The sequence below is a fragment of the Bombina bombina genome, unplaced genomic scaffold (assembly GCF_027579735.1).
Source record: "Bombina bombina isolate aBomBom1 unplaced genomic scaffold, aBomBom1.pri scaffold_1711, whole genome shotgun sequence".
Lineage (NCBI taxonomy): Eukaryota > Metazoa > Chordata > Amphibia > Anura > Bombinatoridae > Bombina > Bombina bombina.
Window position 1 is genome coordinate 29,131 of NW_026513132.1, and position 19,540 is coordinate 48,670.

General features: G+C 37.2%; 1 protein-coding gene across 1 annotated transcript; it reads right to left on the bottom strand.

Moving 5' to 3' along the window:
* Positions 1–4,396: 4,396 nt before the first annotated feature.
* Positions 4,397–17,622, bottom strand: LOC128644722 (RAS protein activator like-3-like; the record flags this gene model as incomplete). The annotated part of the gene is made up of 5 exons (XM_053697243.1): positions 4,397–4,667; positions 9,864–9,939; positions 10,300–10,487; positions 10,577–10,693; positions 17,358–17,622. Coding segments are annotated over 5 exons (799 nt in total), but the record flags the coding sequence as incomplete, so codon positions are not given.
* Between the last annotated feature and the right edge of the window lie 1,918 nt (positions 17,623–19,540).

The window sequence follows — 19,540 nt, forward strand, 5'->3', positions numbered from 1 at the left end:
ACAAAAACTAGATTTTGTAGTATAAAATCTAGATTTGCTTTTCTATGCTCATGGTATAAAAATTTGATAAACACATGATATAAAATTTGAATCTATGTGGGAATTGATTTGATATAAATGAAATTAACTTCGGTGTAACCTATTTATCTTATATGACACTTCTATTTAGTGGCAACTTTAACATTTCTACACTTGCAAAACCTGTCAATAAGCATTAGCATTTATAGTAATCTCAACCAGTAAACACATTTGTAATGAAACATGTTTAATCAAGAAAAACTATATAGCATTGTTAATGCCACTAATTCTGCTTCCATGATACAAAAGTTTATAATAACATAGATCTGAGAATTAAGGCCTCCTAAACATAAGCTGTCACCTGCTGAGATGTTGAAGTTGTGCTGCAAACTATGAGACAGTCGGGAACAAACAGATGACAACCAAAGTATCATCATAACAACATGCAGCCCTAATGAAAGTTCATAAAAGCAAAGAAGGGTTGGATTGTGGGCTTTGTAACCATGAACTTAAATAACATACGGCTAGATTACGAGTTGTGCGTTAGGGTTAAAAAGCAGCGTTGAGAGGTCCCAACGGTGATTTTTAATGCTTGCTGGTATTACGAGTCTTGAAATGACAGGTGTACCACTCACTTTTTTGGCGAGACTCGGAAATACAGCAAATCCACTTACGTCAATTGCATATCCTATATTTTCAATGGGACTTGCATAGCGCCCGGTATTACGAGTCTTCCAAAAAGTGAGCGGTAAAGCCTCTCCTGTCAAGACTGGTACCGCATTTTAAAGTCAGTAGTTAAGCGTTTTATGGGCTAATGCCATAGCATAAAACTCTTAACTAAAGTGCTAAAAAGTACACTAACACCCATAAACTACCTATAAACCCCTAAAACAAGACCTCCCCCCACATAGCAAACACTAAAATACATTTTTTAACCCCTAATCTGCCGAACCGGACATCGCCGCCACTATAAAAAAATTAACCCTAAACCGCCACACTCCCGCATCGCAAACACTAGTTAAATTTTATTAACCCCTAATCTGCCGTCCCTAACATCGCCGCCACCTACCTACATATATTAACCCCTAATCGGCTGACCCCAACGTCGCCCCAACTATATTAAATGTATTAACCCCTAAATCTAAGTCTAACCCTAACCCCCCTAACTTAAATATAATTTAAATAAATCTAAATAAAATAACTACAATTAACTAAATTATTCCTATTTAAGACTAAATACTTACCTATAAAATAAACCCTAAGCTAGCTACAATATAACTAATAGTTACATTGTAGCTAGTTTAGGATTTATTTTTATTTTACAGGCAACTTTGTATTTATTTTAACTATGTACAATAGTTACTAAATAGTTATTAACTATTTAATAGCTACCTAGTTAAAATAAAGTCAAATTTACCTGTAAAATAAAACCTAACCTGTTACACTAACAGCTAACACTACACTATAATTAAATAAATAAATTAACTAAATGAAATACAATTGTATGAACCCCCCCACTAAATTACAGAAAATAATAAAATAATTACAAGTTTTTTAAACTAATTACACCTAATCTAATCCCCTAATAAAATAAAAAAGCCCCCCAAAAAATAAAAAGCCCTACCCTATACTAAATTACAAATAGCCCTTAAAAGGGCTTTTTGCGGGGCATTGCCCAAAGTAATCAGCTCTTTTACCTGTAAAAAAAGTACAATACCCCCCAACATTAAAACCCACCACCCACACACCCAACCCTACTCTAAAGCCCACCCAATACCCCCTAATAAAACCTTACACTAACCCCTTGAAGATCACCCTACCTTGAGAAGTCTTCACCCAACTGGGCCAAAGTCATAAACGAAGCCGGCCGAAGTGGTCCTCCAGACGGGCAGAAGTCTTCATCCAAGCCGGGCAGAAGAGGTCCTCCAGATGGGCAGAAGTCTTCATCCAGGCGGCATCTTCTATCTTCATCCATCCGGCGCAGAGCAGCTCCATCTTCAAGACATCTGACACGGAGCATCCTCTTCAAACGACGTCCAACTGAAGAATGAAGGTTCCTTTAAATGACATCATCCAAGATGGCGTCCCTTCAATTCTGATTGGCTGATAGAATTCTATCAGCCAATCGGAATTAAGGTAGAAAAAATCCTATTGGCTGATGCAATCAGCCAAAGGATTGAGCTGGCATTCTATTGGCTGATTCGATCAGCCAATAGCATGCAAGCTCAATCCTATTGGCTGATGCAATCAGCCAATTTTGGCTGATCTGGATCAATCAGCCAATAGATAGATTTTCTATCACCAATAATTCTACTTCGATTGGCTGATAGAATTCTATCAGCCAATCAGAATTGAAGGGACGCCATCTTGGATGATGTCATTTAAAGGAACCTTCATTCTTCAGTTGGACGTCGTTTGAAGAGGATGCTCCGTGTCAGATGTCTTGAAGATGGAGCTGCTCTGCGCCGGATGGATGAAGATAGAAGATGCCGCCTGGATGAAGACTTCTGCCCATCTGGAGGACCTCTTCTGCCCGGCTTGGATGAAGACTTCTGCCCGTCTGGAGGACCACTTCGGCCGGCTTCGTTTATGACTTTGGCCCAGTTGGGTGAAGACTTCTCAAGGTAGGGTGATCTTCAAGGGGTTAGTGTAAGGTTTTATTAGGGGGGTATTGGGTGGGCTTTAGAGTAGGGTTGGGTGTGTGGGTGGTGGGTTTTAATGTTGGGGGGTATTGTACTTTTTTTACAGGTAAAAGAGCTGATTACTTTGGGGCAATGCCCCGCAAAAAGCCCTTTTAAGGGCTATTTGTAATTTAGTATAGGGTAGGGCTTTTTATTATTTTGGGGGGCTTTTTTATTTTATTAGGGGATTAGATTAGGTGTAATTAGTTTAAAAAACTTGTAATTATTTTATTATTTTCTGTAATTTAGTGGGGGGGGTTCATACAATTGTATTTCATTTAGTTAATTTATTTATTTAATTATAGTGTAGTGTTAGCTGTTAGTGTAACAGGTTAGGTTTTATTTTACAGGTAAATTTGACTTTATTTTAACTAGGTAGCTATTAAATAGTTAATAACTATTTAGTAACTATTGTACATAGTTAAAATAAATACAAAGTTGCCTGTAAAATAAAAAATAAATCCTAAACTAGCTACAATGTAACTATTAGTTATATTGTAGCTAGCTTAGGGTTTATTTTATAGGTAAGTATTTAGTCTTAAATAGGAATAATTTAGTTAATTGTAGTTATTTTATTTAGATTTATTTAAATTATATTTAAGTTAGGGGGTTAGGGTTAGACTTAGATTTAGGGGTTAATACATTTAATATAGTTGGGGCGACGTTGGGGTCAGCCGATTAGGGGTTAATATATGTAGGTAGGTGGCGGCGATGTTAGGGACGGCAGATTAGGGGTTAATAAAATTTAACTAGTGTTTGCGATGCGGGAGTGTGGCGGTTTAGGGGTTAATATATTTTTTATAGTGGCGGCGATGTCCGGTTCGGCAGATTAGGGGTTAAAAAATGTATTTTAGTGTTTGCTATGTGGGGGGAGGTCTTGTTTTAGGGGTTTATAGGTAGTTTATGGGTGTTAGTGTACTTTTTAGCACTTTAGTTAAGAGTTTTATGCTATGGCATTAGCCCATAAAACGCTTAACTACTGACTTTAAAATGCGGTACCAGTCTTGACAGGAGAGGCTTTACCGCTCACTTTTTGGAAGACTCGTAATACCGGGCGCTATGCAAGTCCCATTGAAAATATAGGATATGCAATTGACGTAAGTGGATTTGCTGTATTTCCGAGTCTCGCCAAAAAAGTGAGTGGTACACCTGTCATTTCAAGACTCGTAATACCAGCAAGCATTAAAAATCACCGTTGGGACCTCTCAACGCTGCTTTTTAACCCTAACGCACAACTCGTAATCTAGCCGTATGTTATTTAAGTTCATGGTTACAAAGCCCACAATCCAACCCTTCTTTGCTTTTATGAACTTTCATTAGGGCTGCATGTTGTTTGATGATACTTTGGTTGTCATCTGTTTGTTCCCGACTGTCTCATAGTTTGCAGCACAACTTCAACATCTCAGCAGGTGACAGCTTATGTTTAGGAGGCCTTAATTCTCAGATCTATGTTATTATAAACTTTTGTATCATGGAAGCAGAATTAGTGGCATTAACAATGCTATATAGTTTTTCTTGATTAAACATGTTTCATTACAAATGTGTTTACTGGTTGAGATTACTATAAATGCTAATGCTTATTGACAGGTTTTGCAAGTGTAGAAATGTTAAAGTTGCCACTAAATAGAAGTGTCATATAAGATAAATAGGTTACACCGAAGTTAATTTCATTTATATCAAATCAATTCCCACATAGATTCAAATTTTATATCATGTGTTTATCAAATTTTATACCATGAGCATAGAAAAGCAAATCTAGATTTTATACTACAAAATCTAGTTTTTGTTTTAGGATCAGTGGTGCATTGTATCTATCTAATATTCCTCCCTGTTGTTAGGAAGGGTTTCGGTAATAATTGTGCAGCTGTCTTCCTGGGTGTCCTCCTTCAGGTCTTCCCCCAAATGGGAGTTGATGTTGTTCTTTAGTTCACACCTGCTTCTTTTCTCCAAAACGGATAACCGCATCTCCTGTAATGATAAAAAGGGAGTTTAATAAATATACAATTTTGTTACTGTTCAAGTAGCTTTATTTATCCTACTACATATACCCACTGGGATTGTCGGCTGATTTAAAATCGCCCAAGTGAGCTGAACGGGAGTTTTTATCTACTTGAGAAAACTAGCCTGTTGGGCGCTCACTTATCCAATTTCATCTACTGTATATATTACAATACATTTGCATTGTATTGCAACATTGTATATCTGCATATCAACACGCTAACTCAGAACAGAAAACGGTGAACTTACCCCATTGGGCAACTAAAGGTCACGTGACCAGGGATATAGACATTAGTTAAAGGACCAGTCAACACATTAGATTTGCATAATCAACAAATGCAAGATAACAAGACAATGCATCTGAACTTCAAATGAGTAGTAAATTTGATTATAACAAATTTCAAAGTTATGTATATTTCCACTCCCCTTGTACCATGTGATAGCAATCAGCCAATCACAAATGCATATACGTATAGTCTGTTAATTCTTGCACATGCTCAGTAGGATCTGGTGACTCAGAAATTGTAAATATAAAAGACTGTGCACATTTTTTTTAATAGAAGTAAATTGGAAAGTTGTTTAAAATTACATGCTGTATCTGAATCATGAAAATTTAATTTAACCTGAGTGTTCCTTTAACTTCAGCGTTCAGTCACCAATCTGGGCCCTCACAAAAAGACCTAAGGTATTTGCTGTGCTCAGCCAAATACTTTTTTCTTGTTATCGACACCTAAAAACTGTCCGCCCAAACCCGGGACTGTTCATATATCCTCACACATTAGTATATTATAAGTGTATTCCGGATTACACTATATACCGTATAGGCTGTTTTCTATATTTGCACCAATATCGCTGTGTATCACTCGATTCTACGTTAATCTGTTAACGTTTTTGGTTAACTCAGCCTTTATATTCAAGGATTAACATTGATTGTTTTTATAGTCTCCATTTTTATATTGCATCCAGTTTTTACTATGTACAGTATATGTTTTCTATATGTTAACATTATTTTTGATTCCGGCATCTTATGTGTTTTAATTATCAGATTTGTTATTACACTGTATTATTGACTCATACATAATATCATTTATACACTAATACTGTATCAATTAAACTTCATTGTATTTATTTGTTCATACTCCAAATTTGTTTATTTAAACACATATATCTCTAAAAGTAAGCTCCCCAGGAACCCTTATCCAACTCCGTTTTCTTTCATTCTTGTTTTTTTCACATTTAAAGGGATTTTTTGTGAAATCTTGGATTTAGCCCACTGTCACCAGAAGAGCTATCACACCAACCACTTTCTTTTTTATTGGAAGAGGTATGCTATGCCCTTTTTTTCAGTGAAATGGTAAGAGAGTAAGATTCCTCTGGAAATGGACAATAAACACGGGAAATGGCCAACAATAGCTGGAAATGACAGATAGCACAGGTTGCATAAATGGTCAATAGGTCACAACAGCAAGACACAGTAACATATAATGCCAATCAGGACACAGTACTAGGTAGGTTATGGCCATCAGCCTATTGAGGCCATCTACCAGATCAAAGTGTGGAGCATCAAAACTACAATGTAGAGCAAAAGTCATGGAGTGTTCTTCTGCTTAATAAATTGCTGTTGTTTGAGGCCCAGAAGTCACTGGTAAGTGTTGTGTATCTCACAATGCCAAGACAGACATCACCTAAAGAACCCACCAATATTATTACACCTACTTCAAAGCTCTCTTAACATCTAAGTACCCCCCCCTCACAAAGTAGCTGACATCTAAGTACTTCCCATAACAATAATAATAATCACTCATTAAGCAATCTAAAAAAGGGGTGGGTTTGGTTTTGCCACTGCATCTTGATTGGTTGTTTTAGTTATCAATTGGATGAAAATATAAATAATTAGAAAGTATCTGCAAACTAGACCATGGTGGGCAGATGGGCATAAAGGGACTTTGCTTTATCTTATTCAATTACTAAAAGGAAAGCGGTAAGAATATGGCATATGCAATAATTTGATTACAAGATCAGAGACTCATGTTTTGTATTTTTTTTTAAAGCACAAAATAGATAGTAACTAGCAAAATCCTATCCTAAACAAAACAGAGCTGATGGAGTTAGAAAAATAGTGTCCAATAAAATGAAATAGGTCAATCAGATAGCGCTAGTGTTCATATATCACACTTCCAACATTTCTTAAAGGCTTTCTGGGGCAGGCAAGCCAGTAGATCTGTGTTTTGAGGGTGGGGCTGTGGAACATAGGGCGGAGCTACTGATGTATTATGGGAGAAGTTGTGTTGTGTAGTAAGCAGGCATGAGTACGGGCATATCCTTGGCAGAGCTGGGACAGTCCCTGAAAATTGGGACAACGAGCAAACCTCCCAACCCTGCAGGCTTTGGGACGGTTGGAAGGTCTGATATGATATAGAGTAGGTATGTGCATTCATTCCATTCGGAACGAAACGAATGCCAAAGATGGTGGCCTCCAGAGACATACGGCTATTTCAAGGCATTTGTTTCTTTCCAAATGGCACAAATGCACATACCAGATGTAGAGTAGGTTCCTCCTGCTTCACTTTGCTACTCAGTAAGGTAAGTATCTTCTTAAGCATTGTAAGCAATTGTTAACATCCCTTTGTTTTAGTGACTATTATATATTTCTTTAGTTCGGCTTTTTTGTTATATCAAAAATATTTTCTCTCATTTTTACTTTTTGTTTTCTAACAAATTAGAACATGTAATTTTTCAACTATAATGTCCCTTAAAGGGGTACTAAACCCAATTGTTTTCTTTCATGATTCAGATAGAGCATGGAATTTTAAGCAACTTTCTAATTTACTCATATTATCATTTTTTCTTTGTTCTCTGGCTATCTTGGTTTGAAAAGCAATAATGCACGCTTAGGAGCCGGCCCATTTTTGGTTCAGCATCTAAATGCATCTAATGTATATTTTTTTTAAAAAGCCGGAATCTAAGCTAAGGAGCTGACCTATTTTTGATTCAGCACCCTTGATAGGGCTTGCTGATTGGTGGCTACATTTAGATGCTATACCAAAAATGGTCCGGCTCCTAAGCTTACATTCTTGCTTTTCAAACAAATATAGCAAGAGAATGAAGACAAAATAATAATAGGAGTAAACTAGAAAAATTGCTGCTCTATCTGAATCATGAAAGAAAAAATTGGATTTAGTATCCCTTTAAATCATGAACACCTCAGACTGTCACAGTGATGATTTGCTTCCTGGTGAACCCCAATTGTCCTGCATTATAATTAAAGGGACATAAAAGTACAAATGAAAAATGCTCTGATATGTTGGAACATTTTATTATTGCGCTGTTACTTGCACATAACTATTGTCTAATTTTCCATTGGTGGTGTAAAATGTGTAAACCACTTGTAATAAAAAGTCTCTCCATTGAAATTAAAGGGATATTCCAGCCAAAATTGATATCCACATGGATTTATTTCAGTTTTAAATAGAAGCATTTTTAGTATACAAGTATTAGCAAAAATGCTTCTAATAAAATCTATAGCTGTTTCAAAACTGTATTTAAATATGCACCGTGCACCAGCATTTTAAATACAGCACTTGCTCAGAGATCCTAAGGTGATTGTACTATCGGATAACGACTCAATTTTCTAATTGCTGATATAATACAAGCCCCCACTGGTGCCCTGAGCAGCTGCAGTATTTAAAATGTTGAAGCACTGATAATATCTAGATTTGCTTCACATGCACGTGCAGGGAAAAATACTAACACTAAAATAGTTATAACTTTTACTAGAAGCATTATTGCCAATACATGTATATTGCAAATTTGTTTCTATTCAAAGAGATGTAATTCATCAATGTGCATTTCAATTTTGACCGGACTGTCCCTTTAACACAGTTTACAACAGCAATGCAATCTAGGCCTATGTTTATAATCCATGAAAATGGGTTAGCACAAAGTTAAAGGGACACTGAACCCAAATTTTTTATTTTGTGATTCAGATAGAGCATGCAATTTTAGGCAACTTTCTAATTTACTCCTGTTATCAATTTTTCTTCGTTCTCTAGGTATCCTTATTTGAAAAATCAGGAATGTAAGCTTACGAGCCGGCCCATCTTTGGTTCATCACCTGGGTACAGCTTGGTTATTGGTGGCTAAATGTACCCACCAATCAGCAAGCGCTATCCAAGGTGCTGAACCAAAAATGGGCCGTCTCGTAAGCTTACATTCCTGATTTTTCAAATAAAGATACCAAGAGAACAAAGAAAAATTAATAATAGCAGTAAATTAGAGAGTTGCTTAAAATTGCATGCTCTATCTGAATCATTAAAGAAAAAAATTGGGTTCAGTATCCCTTTAAGTGCAGGGCAATGTGAATGCGAGCTTGCGTTCGCATTGCTAGGAAGTTTTGCGCTCAAAGTCTTGCTTTTATGTTGTGAGACATGGCATGAGAACCTAGCGCAGCGAAGGGGGTAAGTCGTGCAGCGATGGGCAGCAGATTGAAATATATATGAATATTATATATATTATATAAGCATATTCATATATATTTACTGGGAACACACTATTCCCATAGACCACAATGTAAAAGAACACCCCACACCAGCACACTTTAAACCCTCATAACTGCTTCACTTTATTTTGGGGGCAATTGGGAAATTTTAAAAACTAACCAGAGATCTGTCCTTTGGTTAATTTTTGGAGAGCTATTTGCCACCACAAGCTTGTGGAAGCAATAACCAGCGACTTGTAATGGTAACGGTAACGGTTATTTATTGCATAGCCGAAAACATGCGAACTTGCCTGTTTACGGCGTGCAATAAATTAGCGCTCCACTTGTAATTTAGCCCTATGATGTGTTTTCCATGTTTACATTTATCTTATGTTATATATGGTGCTCTACAACACTCATTTGTAAGAATTGCAAATGCATGTATTTGTCAGTGCCAATTATTTGTTTTCGTGACTTAAATTAAATCCATATTACACTGTTCCTTTGAGCTAGATAATAAGGTTTGTCACTAAAAGTATAGAAGTGCAGTATCACTAATGATTCAGCTATTTAGCAATTACTGGTTATACCAGTGTGAACTCTGGACCTAGCATTGCCAAATTCTGTATCTTTATACTGGGTTACAGATATGAGATGTATATCTTGTAAACTAAAGTGTCCAATCTCACCAAAGCTGTGATTCTTTGTGCCACATTTTCTCCCATTGACTGCTCTTCATGCTTCTGAAGTTCTAAGGCATTTATCCTAAAACAGAGTGATAAAATGCTTATATTAATTTTGTAATATGGCTTATGCTAACAAAAATGAAATTTTAATGTAATCTGAATGATGTTTTGTATTTGTGTGTGTGCATGTATATATATATATATATATATAAATATATATATATAATATATTATATATATATATGTGTGTGTCTGTGTGTGTGTATATAGCACTTTTGCTGGTGGTTATTCAGTGGAGATGTTTACAAGGAGGTTCATTATCATAAATTAATGGTGCTGAATTTGTTATAACAAATGTTTCATCTTTGAGGTGTGTTTCATATAAGCATTGAATGTTTCTTTATAAAATAATCATGTTAAGAGAATTTATTTGACTCACCTCTCCAATAACTGGCTCAGTTTTTCAGCCACCTCATCCTGAAATGCCCTCTGGGTCTCGTCTACTTTTGAGAGTTGTCCCAGCAACTCCTGTATCTGCCCTGACATAGCAAGAAACTGTCCTTCTAGATCTTTTTGCTTTCCTTGATTTTCTGCTATCTGGCTCTTAATCTCTTGTAAGTGAGGACTCTAAAAATGAATGGTATAAATAAAGGATATCAACAGTACTGGCAACCTCTCCTGATTGTTGACAGTGCCGGTATGTCTTAATCTCTTACCTGGTCTTGAACTATTCCAGGCTCTTGTCCAAGTAACGGTAAGTCCTCATTCCTGCACCAAGGTACTGTGGATTTCCTACGTGGGAGTGTAGAGGAAGGTCTAACCCATGGTCTTCTCTGAGTATAGGAGAAAGGACAGTATTATCTATTGTTTTCTAAAGCATCTCAATTGTCTACTTTCCTTATATCATCTTTGCAGCTACATTTTCCTGTTTTTCAGTGCTATTTCTCACAGTATTCCTCATTTCTAACGCCAGCTTTCTTTCGTCTACACTTTACCCTCTCTTCTGATTCCAGCCTGTTTATTTAAACTTTATTCATATGTTTGTCATAGTGGAGTTAGCTCAGGAAACCACTAGAATGTTTTTTAGAATTTTTCTTTAAAGGGAAATTAAAATCTTATTTTTACATATTAGTTTCACAAATGGGTTTTATTAAAGCCAGGCCACTGAGTCAGACTATGATTTTATTGTGAAAATACAAAAAAAATGGTCAAATTGAACTCAAATGAAGAAAAATCCATATGTTATTCCATCTTCACCTACAAAAGCAGTTTATTAAACAGCAATTCATTCAACAATGTGACCTGCACTTTTCTTAAGCTGTATATAAAATGAATACATAAACTCACTTAAATAGCAAATGACTCAACTCCCAAGGTTCATATTACCTTTTGCGAAAGTAAATAGCCAAAAAACAACACCCACATATACATTCTTCAGGCTACACTACCGCTCTACACTGCACATGACTCCAACGTTCAAAAGAAAATTAAGAATAAATAAAAAGATATAACTAATGGAATAATAATAATAACAATACTAATTTAAACCCAAAATTATTTTTAAAAACTCATAAAACTAATTCACAAAACTATATAAATAAAAAAAAATAATAAAGTAAACAAAAAAGTAAAAACATATGTAGGGGACTAAGAGTGTTGTGCCAAGAGCATCACTAAAATAAACAATTACTGAATGTGTCAGCATTTGTGTATAATGATGTTATGCCATGTTAAGTGGTTTTCCTCTTTTTTGTTGGCAACATACACCAGGCTTTTGGATCTTTGGATATTTTCATTCAATAGGATGGGGCACAGTAAATTGTTTCCTAGTTCTTCCTCTTCACCCCCATGGACTACAGGGAATACTGTTGTGCTCCATGGACCTAATTTCCATGTTATATTCATATCACTTGAAGGTCACCAACCAGATCAGAGCTCCCCATTAAGGACCTCTGAATGGTGTCACCCCAAATGTATGCCATATTTATGGATATATAGTTTTCCAGTCAGTTTAGGAATTGTCCTGTCATCTACAACTTCTTCTTCCTATGGTGGCTGCTAACCAGTGGCTTTTTTTTATGTTTTTGTATTCCAACTGGTCTATTGGCCAATGACCTTTATTTTTACCCTTTTTCCTTCTGTTTGGCATTGTCCTCAATTTTCACAAATCTAGTCAACAAAAATATTTGTGCATTTTAAAAAAAACTTTTTTGTAATATACTGCCAATATTTCCAGTGTGTTTCCAGTGTGTATTCTATTATGTCTGTTTCCACAAGGAACCTGTGTGTTTCATGCTATTCTCCTGCAGTCATTTTGAACTGGTTCTGTTCCTGGCACACTTCACTCTGTGTTGAGTTAATTTGTGCCAGTCTAGTTAGTGAAACCAGTGTGATCCTGTCTTAAATGGGATTTTAATACATACATGTAAGGGATTGGAAACTTCATGACTCCATACACAAATAATGAATCAAACCAGTATTATCAGCTATTAAAGCTGTTCATTTTCTTTGCATTTAGAGAACATATAATTGAAATAGCATTGCAGGCTATCTAAGACCTTGGATACTTGGCAAGAAAATAAGGCTTGTTTTAACTTCACTGCTCAGCGCGATAACAATATAGGCTTACAGTATTGTATTCATTAGCGCTATGAGAAACATAGGGGCCTATTTATCAAATGTTTTGCAGACCTGATCCGACAGTGCGGATCAGGTCCGCAAGACATCGCTGAATGCGGAGAGCAATACGCTCTCTGTATTCAGCATTGCACCAGCAGCTCACAAGAGCTGCTGGTGCAACTCCACCTTCTGCAGACTCGCGGCCAATCGGCCGCCAGCAAGGGGTGTCAATCAACCCAATCTTACTTGATCGGGTTGAATTTCGGCGATTCCTATCCGCCTGCTCAGAGCAGGCCGCTGCTCCATAACTTGTGTTTCTGGCGAATCTGAAGACTCGCCAGAAACATGGGCCGTCAAGCTCCGTTCGGAGCTTGATTGATAGGCCCCTAACTCTCATTATAACTCACACACACATATCTTTATCAACACAACGGCAGGTATAATGGCTGTGTCACTGCTTTTCAAACTAGCGCTGAGAAATTTTGTTGCGGTTCTGTTCATGTCAAGTTCTGTGTTTGACAAGAGAGAAAGAGGGGGGCGGAGCAGTGGGCATGCAGCAGCTAGAGTTCTCTGACACAGAAGAGATTGAAAGAGTATCATTTTTATAGTCACACAGAACTGAAGCAATCAAGACAAAAAGTTGGATTAAGAACTGAAGTGAGAAGCAGCTGATTAGTTCAGAACTGAGAACGGATTGAAAACTAGATTGATACAGTCTAGATCAGGGGGGCAAGAGGTAGATCGCGGTCTACCAGTGGACCATTAGTGAATTTTGAGGTGACCGCCTGGAAGATTTCAAAAGTCTGCATAATAAGAGAAACATTTCTCACAATCTAGATTCTGAGTGAAGAGCCTCGCCACCGTAGACGTTTGAGAAATGTGTCTCTTATGCAGACTTTTGAAATCGGCTATGAGTCTATGACAGCGTTATGTGTACTTCAGCATGCGCAACGTGGTTGTAGCTGAACTCTTTGGTTACTGCCTGTCCCAAACTCTCCTACTTTTTGTCTCAAGAGCGGTCAGTCCATAGTACAGACTCTTCATGCGCCAGGCTGAGGTGCTGCTCGGTATCCCTGGGTTTGGCAGTTCCAGGTCCTGCTCTGTCTGATATTTTGCTGCTACTTTCTAGTTCTGTCCTCCGTTACTTGTCACCAGGCTCTGCTGGGTAAATGGTCTGGTGTTATTTTTTTCCCAGGGTCTGTTACTCCCACTCAGGTTTTTTTACTTACTCTGTACCAGGCTTTGATGCTGCTCTCTGATACTGTCTCTGACACACTAATATTAGCTATAATTTGTGCTAGTTTCTGCAGCTTTCTGTCCCCAGAGTTTGCAGGTCAGTGTTGTTGCTACTATACCAGTTTCTGGTTGCTGTGTAAGGTGGTGCAGAGCCTGCAGGTCCTGCCGCTGTCACTGTCCCAACTATTCGCATTAGTCTTGAGCTAGTAGCGGACGGACGGAGAGCAGCCAACAGGACCTGCCCCCTAATCAACCTGACATGGCGTCCAGCCAATAAAATTACTTTGTAGAATGAGTCTGTCTATGATTGGCTGAGAATAGTTCATTGTCATCGTTGTACCTGAGCTGTGGGTTTTCCATGTCTTCCAGGCTTGACTACTCCGCTAGCCCTAGACTTGAGCCATCTTGATTGTGAGACTTATTCATACGCAGGCGCGGTACACAGATAAGGTTGCTTGATGGTCCCAGCGTGACGTAAAGAGAGAGCTCTTGCAGTAAGTAAAGAGCGTGGCTGTATTTATTATTAAAGAGCACGGCTGATTTTTAAAGCTGTATTATTTGTGGCAAAAATAAAATTTTCAGCCAGCAGGTCCTATTTGTGGCAAAAATACAATTTTCAGCCATCGAATGGTGTTTTTTTTTTTTTTTAGTTAGGTGACCACGTCACTTGGAATAAAATTAGAGGTAGCCCTTGCCTTACAAAAGTCTGCCCACCCCTGGTCTAGATGCTAATGAGTTGTGTGCACAAATTGATTAAACCTTTATGCAAATGAAACTTGAACATGGACTTAACAGAACACAGAAACCTGACAGATTTGTAAACAGTTTTACTTCATCCCAGCACAACAAATTGAACAAGCAGATGTTGAGAGGAGACATTGATTAAACATCTTCCACAAAGTGTTTTGTCACCTGATGAAATGAAGTTCCTCCTATGTGTGACTACAGTCTTCCTGTCAGTGCATGCAACTAACTAGACATTAGCTACTTGAAGTTAAGCAATGCCTAATGTATCCTCAATGCTTTGATTTAGTTTAAGTTTTCAATAAAAAGTGACCTGATTTCACAGCATTCCATTTTTCAGCACTAATAGGTAGAGTTTTTTTAGTTGCCATTGTGGTTCATTTCATATTCTTCAGTACAAAACCTGCATCAAATATGTAATTTTGTTTCCTTCCCATTATTTGTATTCATTATTCTTAGTCTTGAGGACCATTGCAGCTACTGCCTTACCTTCTTCCATTATATTTACCTTTTTTTAGTTTGGCCACCAATTACATTAGAAGGTTTTGCCTTTCTGAATTCTTGTGACCCTCATAGACATCTGGTTTTCCATTATTTTGCTATCTTCTTCTGCCACTTCTTTTATTCTTATCTAGTTTATGCCATCACAGGTACTTCTCAGGTCTATCTGTCCTTAATTTTTTTATACTGAACCATTTGTAAATAATACTCATTCATGTGCTCTCATCATATGAATTGTGAGGGAAAAAGGATTTATTTGTAACCATGAATCAATTATTTTATGTTTAGAGTGTCAGAACATAACCCTCATTGTTTTTCTCATCAAGTACTTGACTCCTTACTCTTTGCATTCTGTGTAATTTGTTCTTCTGCTTATCTCTTATGCCTTACCTAAAAGTAAAACTCCTAGGGGGAGGAGTCAATGGATCCATTTTGAATTAATTTCTGCCTACTCAAAGAGTTTGTGTGTATATATATATAGTGTGTGTGTGTATATAATATATATATAATATATATATATATATACAGTGGGGCAAAAAAGTATTTAGTCAGCCACCAATTGTGCAAATTCTCCCACTTAAGAAGATGAGAGAGGCTGTAATTTTCATCATAGGTATACCTCAACTATGAGAGACAAGATGTGGAAACAAATCTAGACAATCACATTATCTGATTTGGAAAGAATTTATTTGCAAATTATGGTGGAAAATAAATATTTGGTCAATATCAAAAGTTCATCTCAATACTTTGTTATATATCCTTTGTTGGCAATGACAGAGGACAAACATTTTCTGTAAGTCTTCACAAGGTTGTCACACACTTTTGCTGGTATGTTGGCCCATTCCTGCATGCAGATCTCTTCTAGAGCAGTGATGTTTTGGGGCTGTCGCTGGGCAACACAGACTTTCAACTCCCTCCAAAGGTTTTCTATGGGGTTGAGATCTGGAGACTGGCTAGGCCACTCCAGGACCTTGAAATGCTTCTTACGAAGCCACTCCTTCGTTGCCCGGGCGGTGTGTTTGGGATCATTGTCATGCTGAAAGACCCAGCCACGTTTCATCTTCAATGCCCTTGCTGATGGAAGGAGGTTTACACTAAAAATCTCACGATACATGGCCCCATTCATTCTTTCATGTACACGGATCAGTCGTCCTGTTCCCTTTGCAGAGAAACAGCCCCAAAGCATGATGTTGCCACCCCCATGCTTCACAGTAGGTATAGTGTTCTTTGGTTGCAACTCAGCATTCTCTCTCTTCCAAACACGACGAGTTGTATTTCTACCAAACAGTTCTACTTTGGTTTCATCTGACCATATGACATTCTCCCAACCCGCTTCTGGATCATCCAAATGCTCTCTAACATACTTCAGATGGGCCCGGACATATACTGGCTTAAGCAGGGGGACATGTCTGGCACTGCAGGATCTGAGTCCCTGGTGGCATAGTGTGTTACTGATGGTAGCCTTTGTTACGTTAGTCCCAGCTCTCTGCAGGTCATTCACTAGGTCCCCCCGTGTGGTTCTGGGATGTTTGCTCACCATTCCTGTGATCATTTTGACCCCACGGGGTGAGATCTTGCGTGGAGCCCCAGATCGAGGGAGATTATCAGTGGTCTTGTATGTCTTCCATTTTCTAATTATTGCTCCCACAGTTGATTTCTTCACACCAAGCTGCTTGCCTATTGCAGATTCAGTCTTCCCAGCCTGGTGCAGGTCTACAATTTTGTTTCTGCTGTCCTTCGACAGCTCTTTGGTCTTCACCATAGTGGAGTTTGGAGTGTGACTGTTTGAGGTTGTGGACAGGTGTCTTTTATACTGATAACAAGTTCAAACAGGTGCCATTAATACAGGTAATAAGTGGAGGACAGAGGAGCGTCTTAAAGAAGAAGATACAGGTCTGTGAGAGCCAGAAATCTTGCTTGTTTGTAGGTGACCAAATACTTATTTTCCACCATAATATGCAAATACATTCTTTCCAAATCAGACAATGTGATTGTCTGGATTTGTTTCCGCATTTTGTCTCTCAACTATACCTATGATGAAAATTACAGGCCTCTCTCATCTTCTTAAATGGGAGAACTTGCACAATTGGTGGCTGACTAAATACTTTTTTGCCCCACTGTATATAAATATATATGTGTGTGTGTATATATATATATATATATATATATATATATATATTATATATATATATTTGTGTGTATATACATATATATTTATATATACTGTGTATTATAGATATATATATATATACACATTATTTTTTTTAGTACTGGGAACAACCCATTAATGAGATTGTTCTGAAATTCTGAAGAGAGAGAAATGGAGATTAAATTAAAATACTAGTGCTATGCTGAGACTGAACCTAGGAATATTCATTTCTGTTTGTAATTACTTACTTGTACATTGTCATCTCTTTGAAGCTGAGGTTTTTCTCCCACTGCAGAGGTGTCTGTCACTCCCCTACGCCCCGGTTTGCTCTGAGCAGGAACACTCGTGCGGCTCACTTGACGTCTGCTTCTTTTTTCCTTCTCTTCACTCCTTATTGGTGGAGGCAGACGTTCTCTCATCAGACTATTCATTGATAGGCTTTTATTTATCAAGGGGCGGAATTTGCATAGATCTCTTGGGGCTACAAAGTCAGGCTCATCCCTCTCTTCCTGTCTGTGTTGAAAATAAAGAATATCACTAAAACTTGCAAATATACTGTATGTATATATATATAAATATATATATAATATAATATATATATATAGTGTGTGGATATTTTTGACCAATGAGAAGTTTATAAATAAAACTATAAATCTTTACTCAATGTACAGGATACACTCTTCTTTTTTTTATATTCTTATGTTCTTTAGAAACTTTCATAAAATAAATACAGCATAGCTATAGGTCTTTAAACCAATGGAGCTAAAGATATCGGGGTAAATTTATTAAAGTCTGGCGGACATGATACGCTGTAGAGTATTATGTCTGCCAGACCGCTAAATGCGGACAGCATACGCTATCTGTATTCAGCATTGCACAAGCAGTTCTAGTGAACTGCTTGTGCAATACCGCCCCTGCAGATTCGAAGCCAATCGGCCACTAGCAGAAGGGCGGTCAATCAGCCCGATCGTATAGGATCGGGAGGATTGCTGTCCACCGCCTCAAATGTGGCGTATGAGTTAAGGAGCAGCGGTCTATAGATCACTGCTTCTTAACTCCTGTTTCCGGCGAGCCTTGAAACAGGGTGAATTGGCCCAATTCGGCCAATAATATATTGACCCCATGGTGTAAATCATTTGTTCCCTGCACTCATCTCTTGCTTAAAAGTACACTAAACATTTATACACCGCCCTCTAAATTAATATGGGTACCATCATTTTGTAACTTAGGTTATACTGCAGGTATCTGAAGGAGAGTTGCTGCACATGAACAAACATATCAGCACTGCAATGCATTGAAAGCCAGATTTCAACATGGTGGCACCCATAACTAGAGGGTGGTGAGAAATAACCTCAATAATGTGCTTATAAAATGTATTTAGGGCTAGAGGGGAGCGGCAGTTTGCACTTGGGTTAAAACCTCTAAACGTATTTTATTTGCGCTCGGATATTCACGCTCATATTACAAGTTGAAAGTAAAAAGTTTGCAGTAACAAATAGACTTTGAGAAGTCGCAAATGCAAAAATGTATTCTCCCATAGACTTTAATGGAGCTGATCACGGTTATTTAAAAGCGCAACATAAGAAGATAACATTGCATATTTCATAATCCAATGTTCTGCAATAGCAGAATATGTTTTATTTATTCTTTTTTTTTGCACAAATATATATCTATTCCTAAATATATAGATGATTATATATATATATATATATATATATATATATATTATATATATATATATATATATAATATATATATATATAATAGGAATATCTATTTAAGAATACTTATGTGCAGGATATTGGAATGTCAAATATTTACAGTAAATACACAGTATAACACTTTATTATATATAAATATTGCATAAATATGATTTTGAATTTCTTTCATCTACTTGACTGCAAAGGACTCCAATGCAACATATGTGTACATATTTATTTATGTGATTATATGTGTATATATGTCTGTAAATACATATATACATACAGTCGTATGCAAAAGTTTAGGCACCCCTGACAATTTCCATGATTTTCATTTATGAATAATTGGGTCTTTTGATCAGCAATTTTATTTTGATCTATCAATAACTGAAGGACACAGTAATATTTCAGTAGTGAAATGAGGTTTATTAGATTAACAGAAAATGTGCAATATGCATCAAAACGAAAATAGACCGGTGCATAAATTTGGGCACCCCAACAGAAATATTGCATCAATATTTAGTAGAGCCTCCTTTAGCAGAAATAACAGCCTCTAGATGCTTCCTATAGCCTATAATGAGTGTCTGGATTCTGGATGAAGGTATTTTGGACCATTCCTCCTTGCAAAACATCTCCAGTTCAGTTAGGTTTGATGGTTGCCGATCATGGACAGCCTGCTTCAAATCACCCCACAGATTTTCAATGATATTCAGGTCTGAGGACTGGGATGG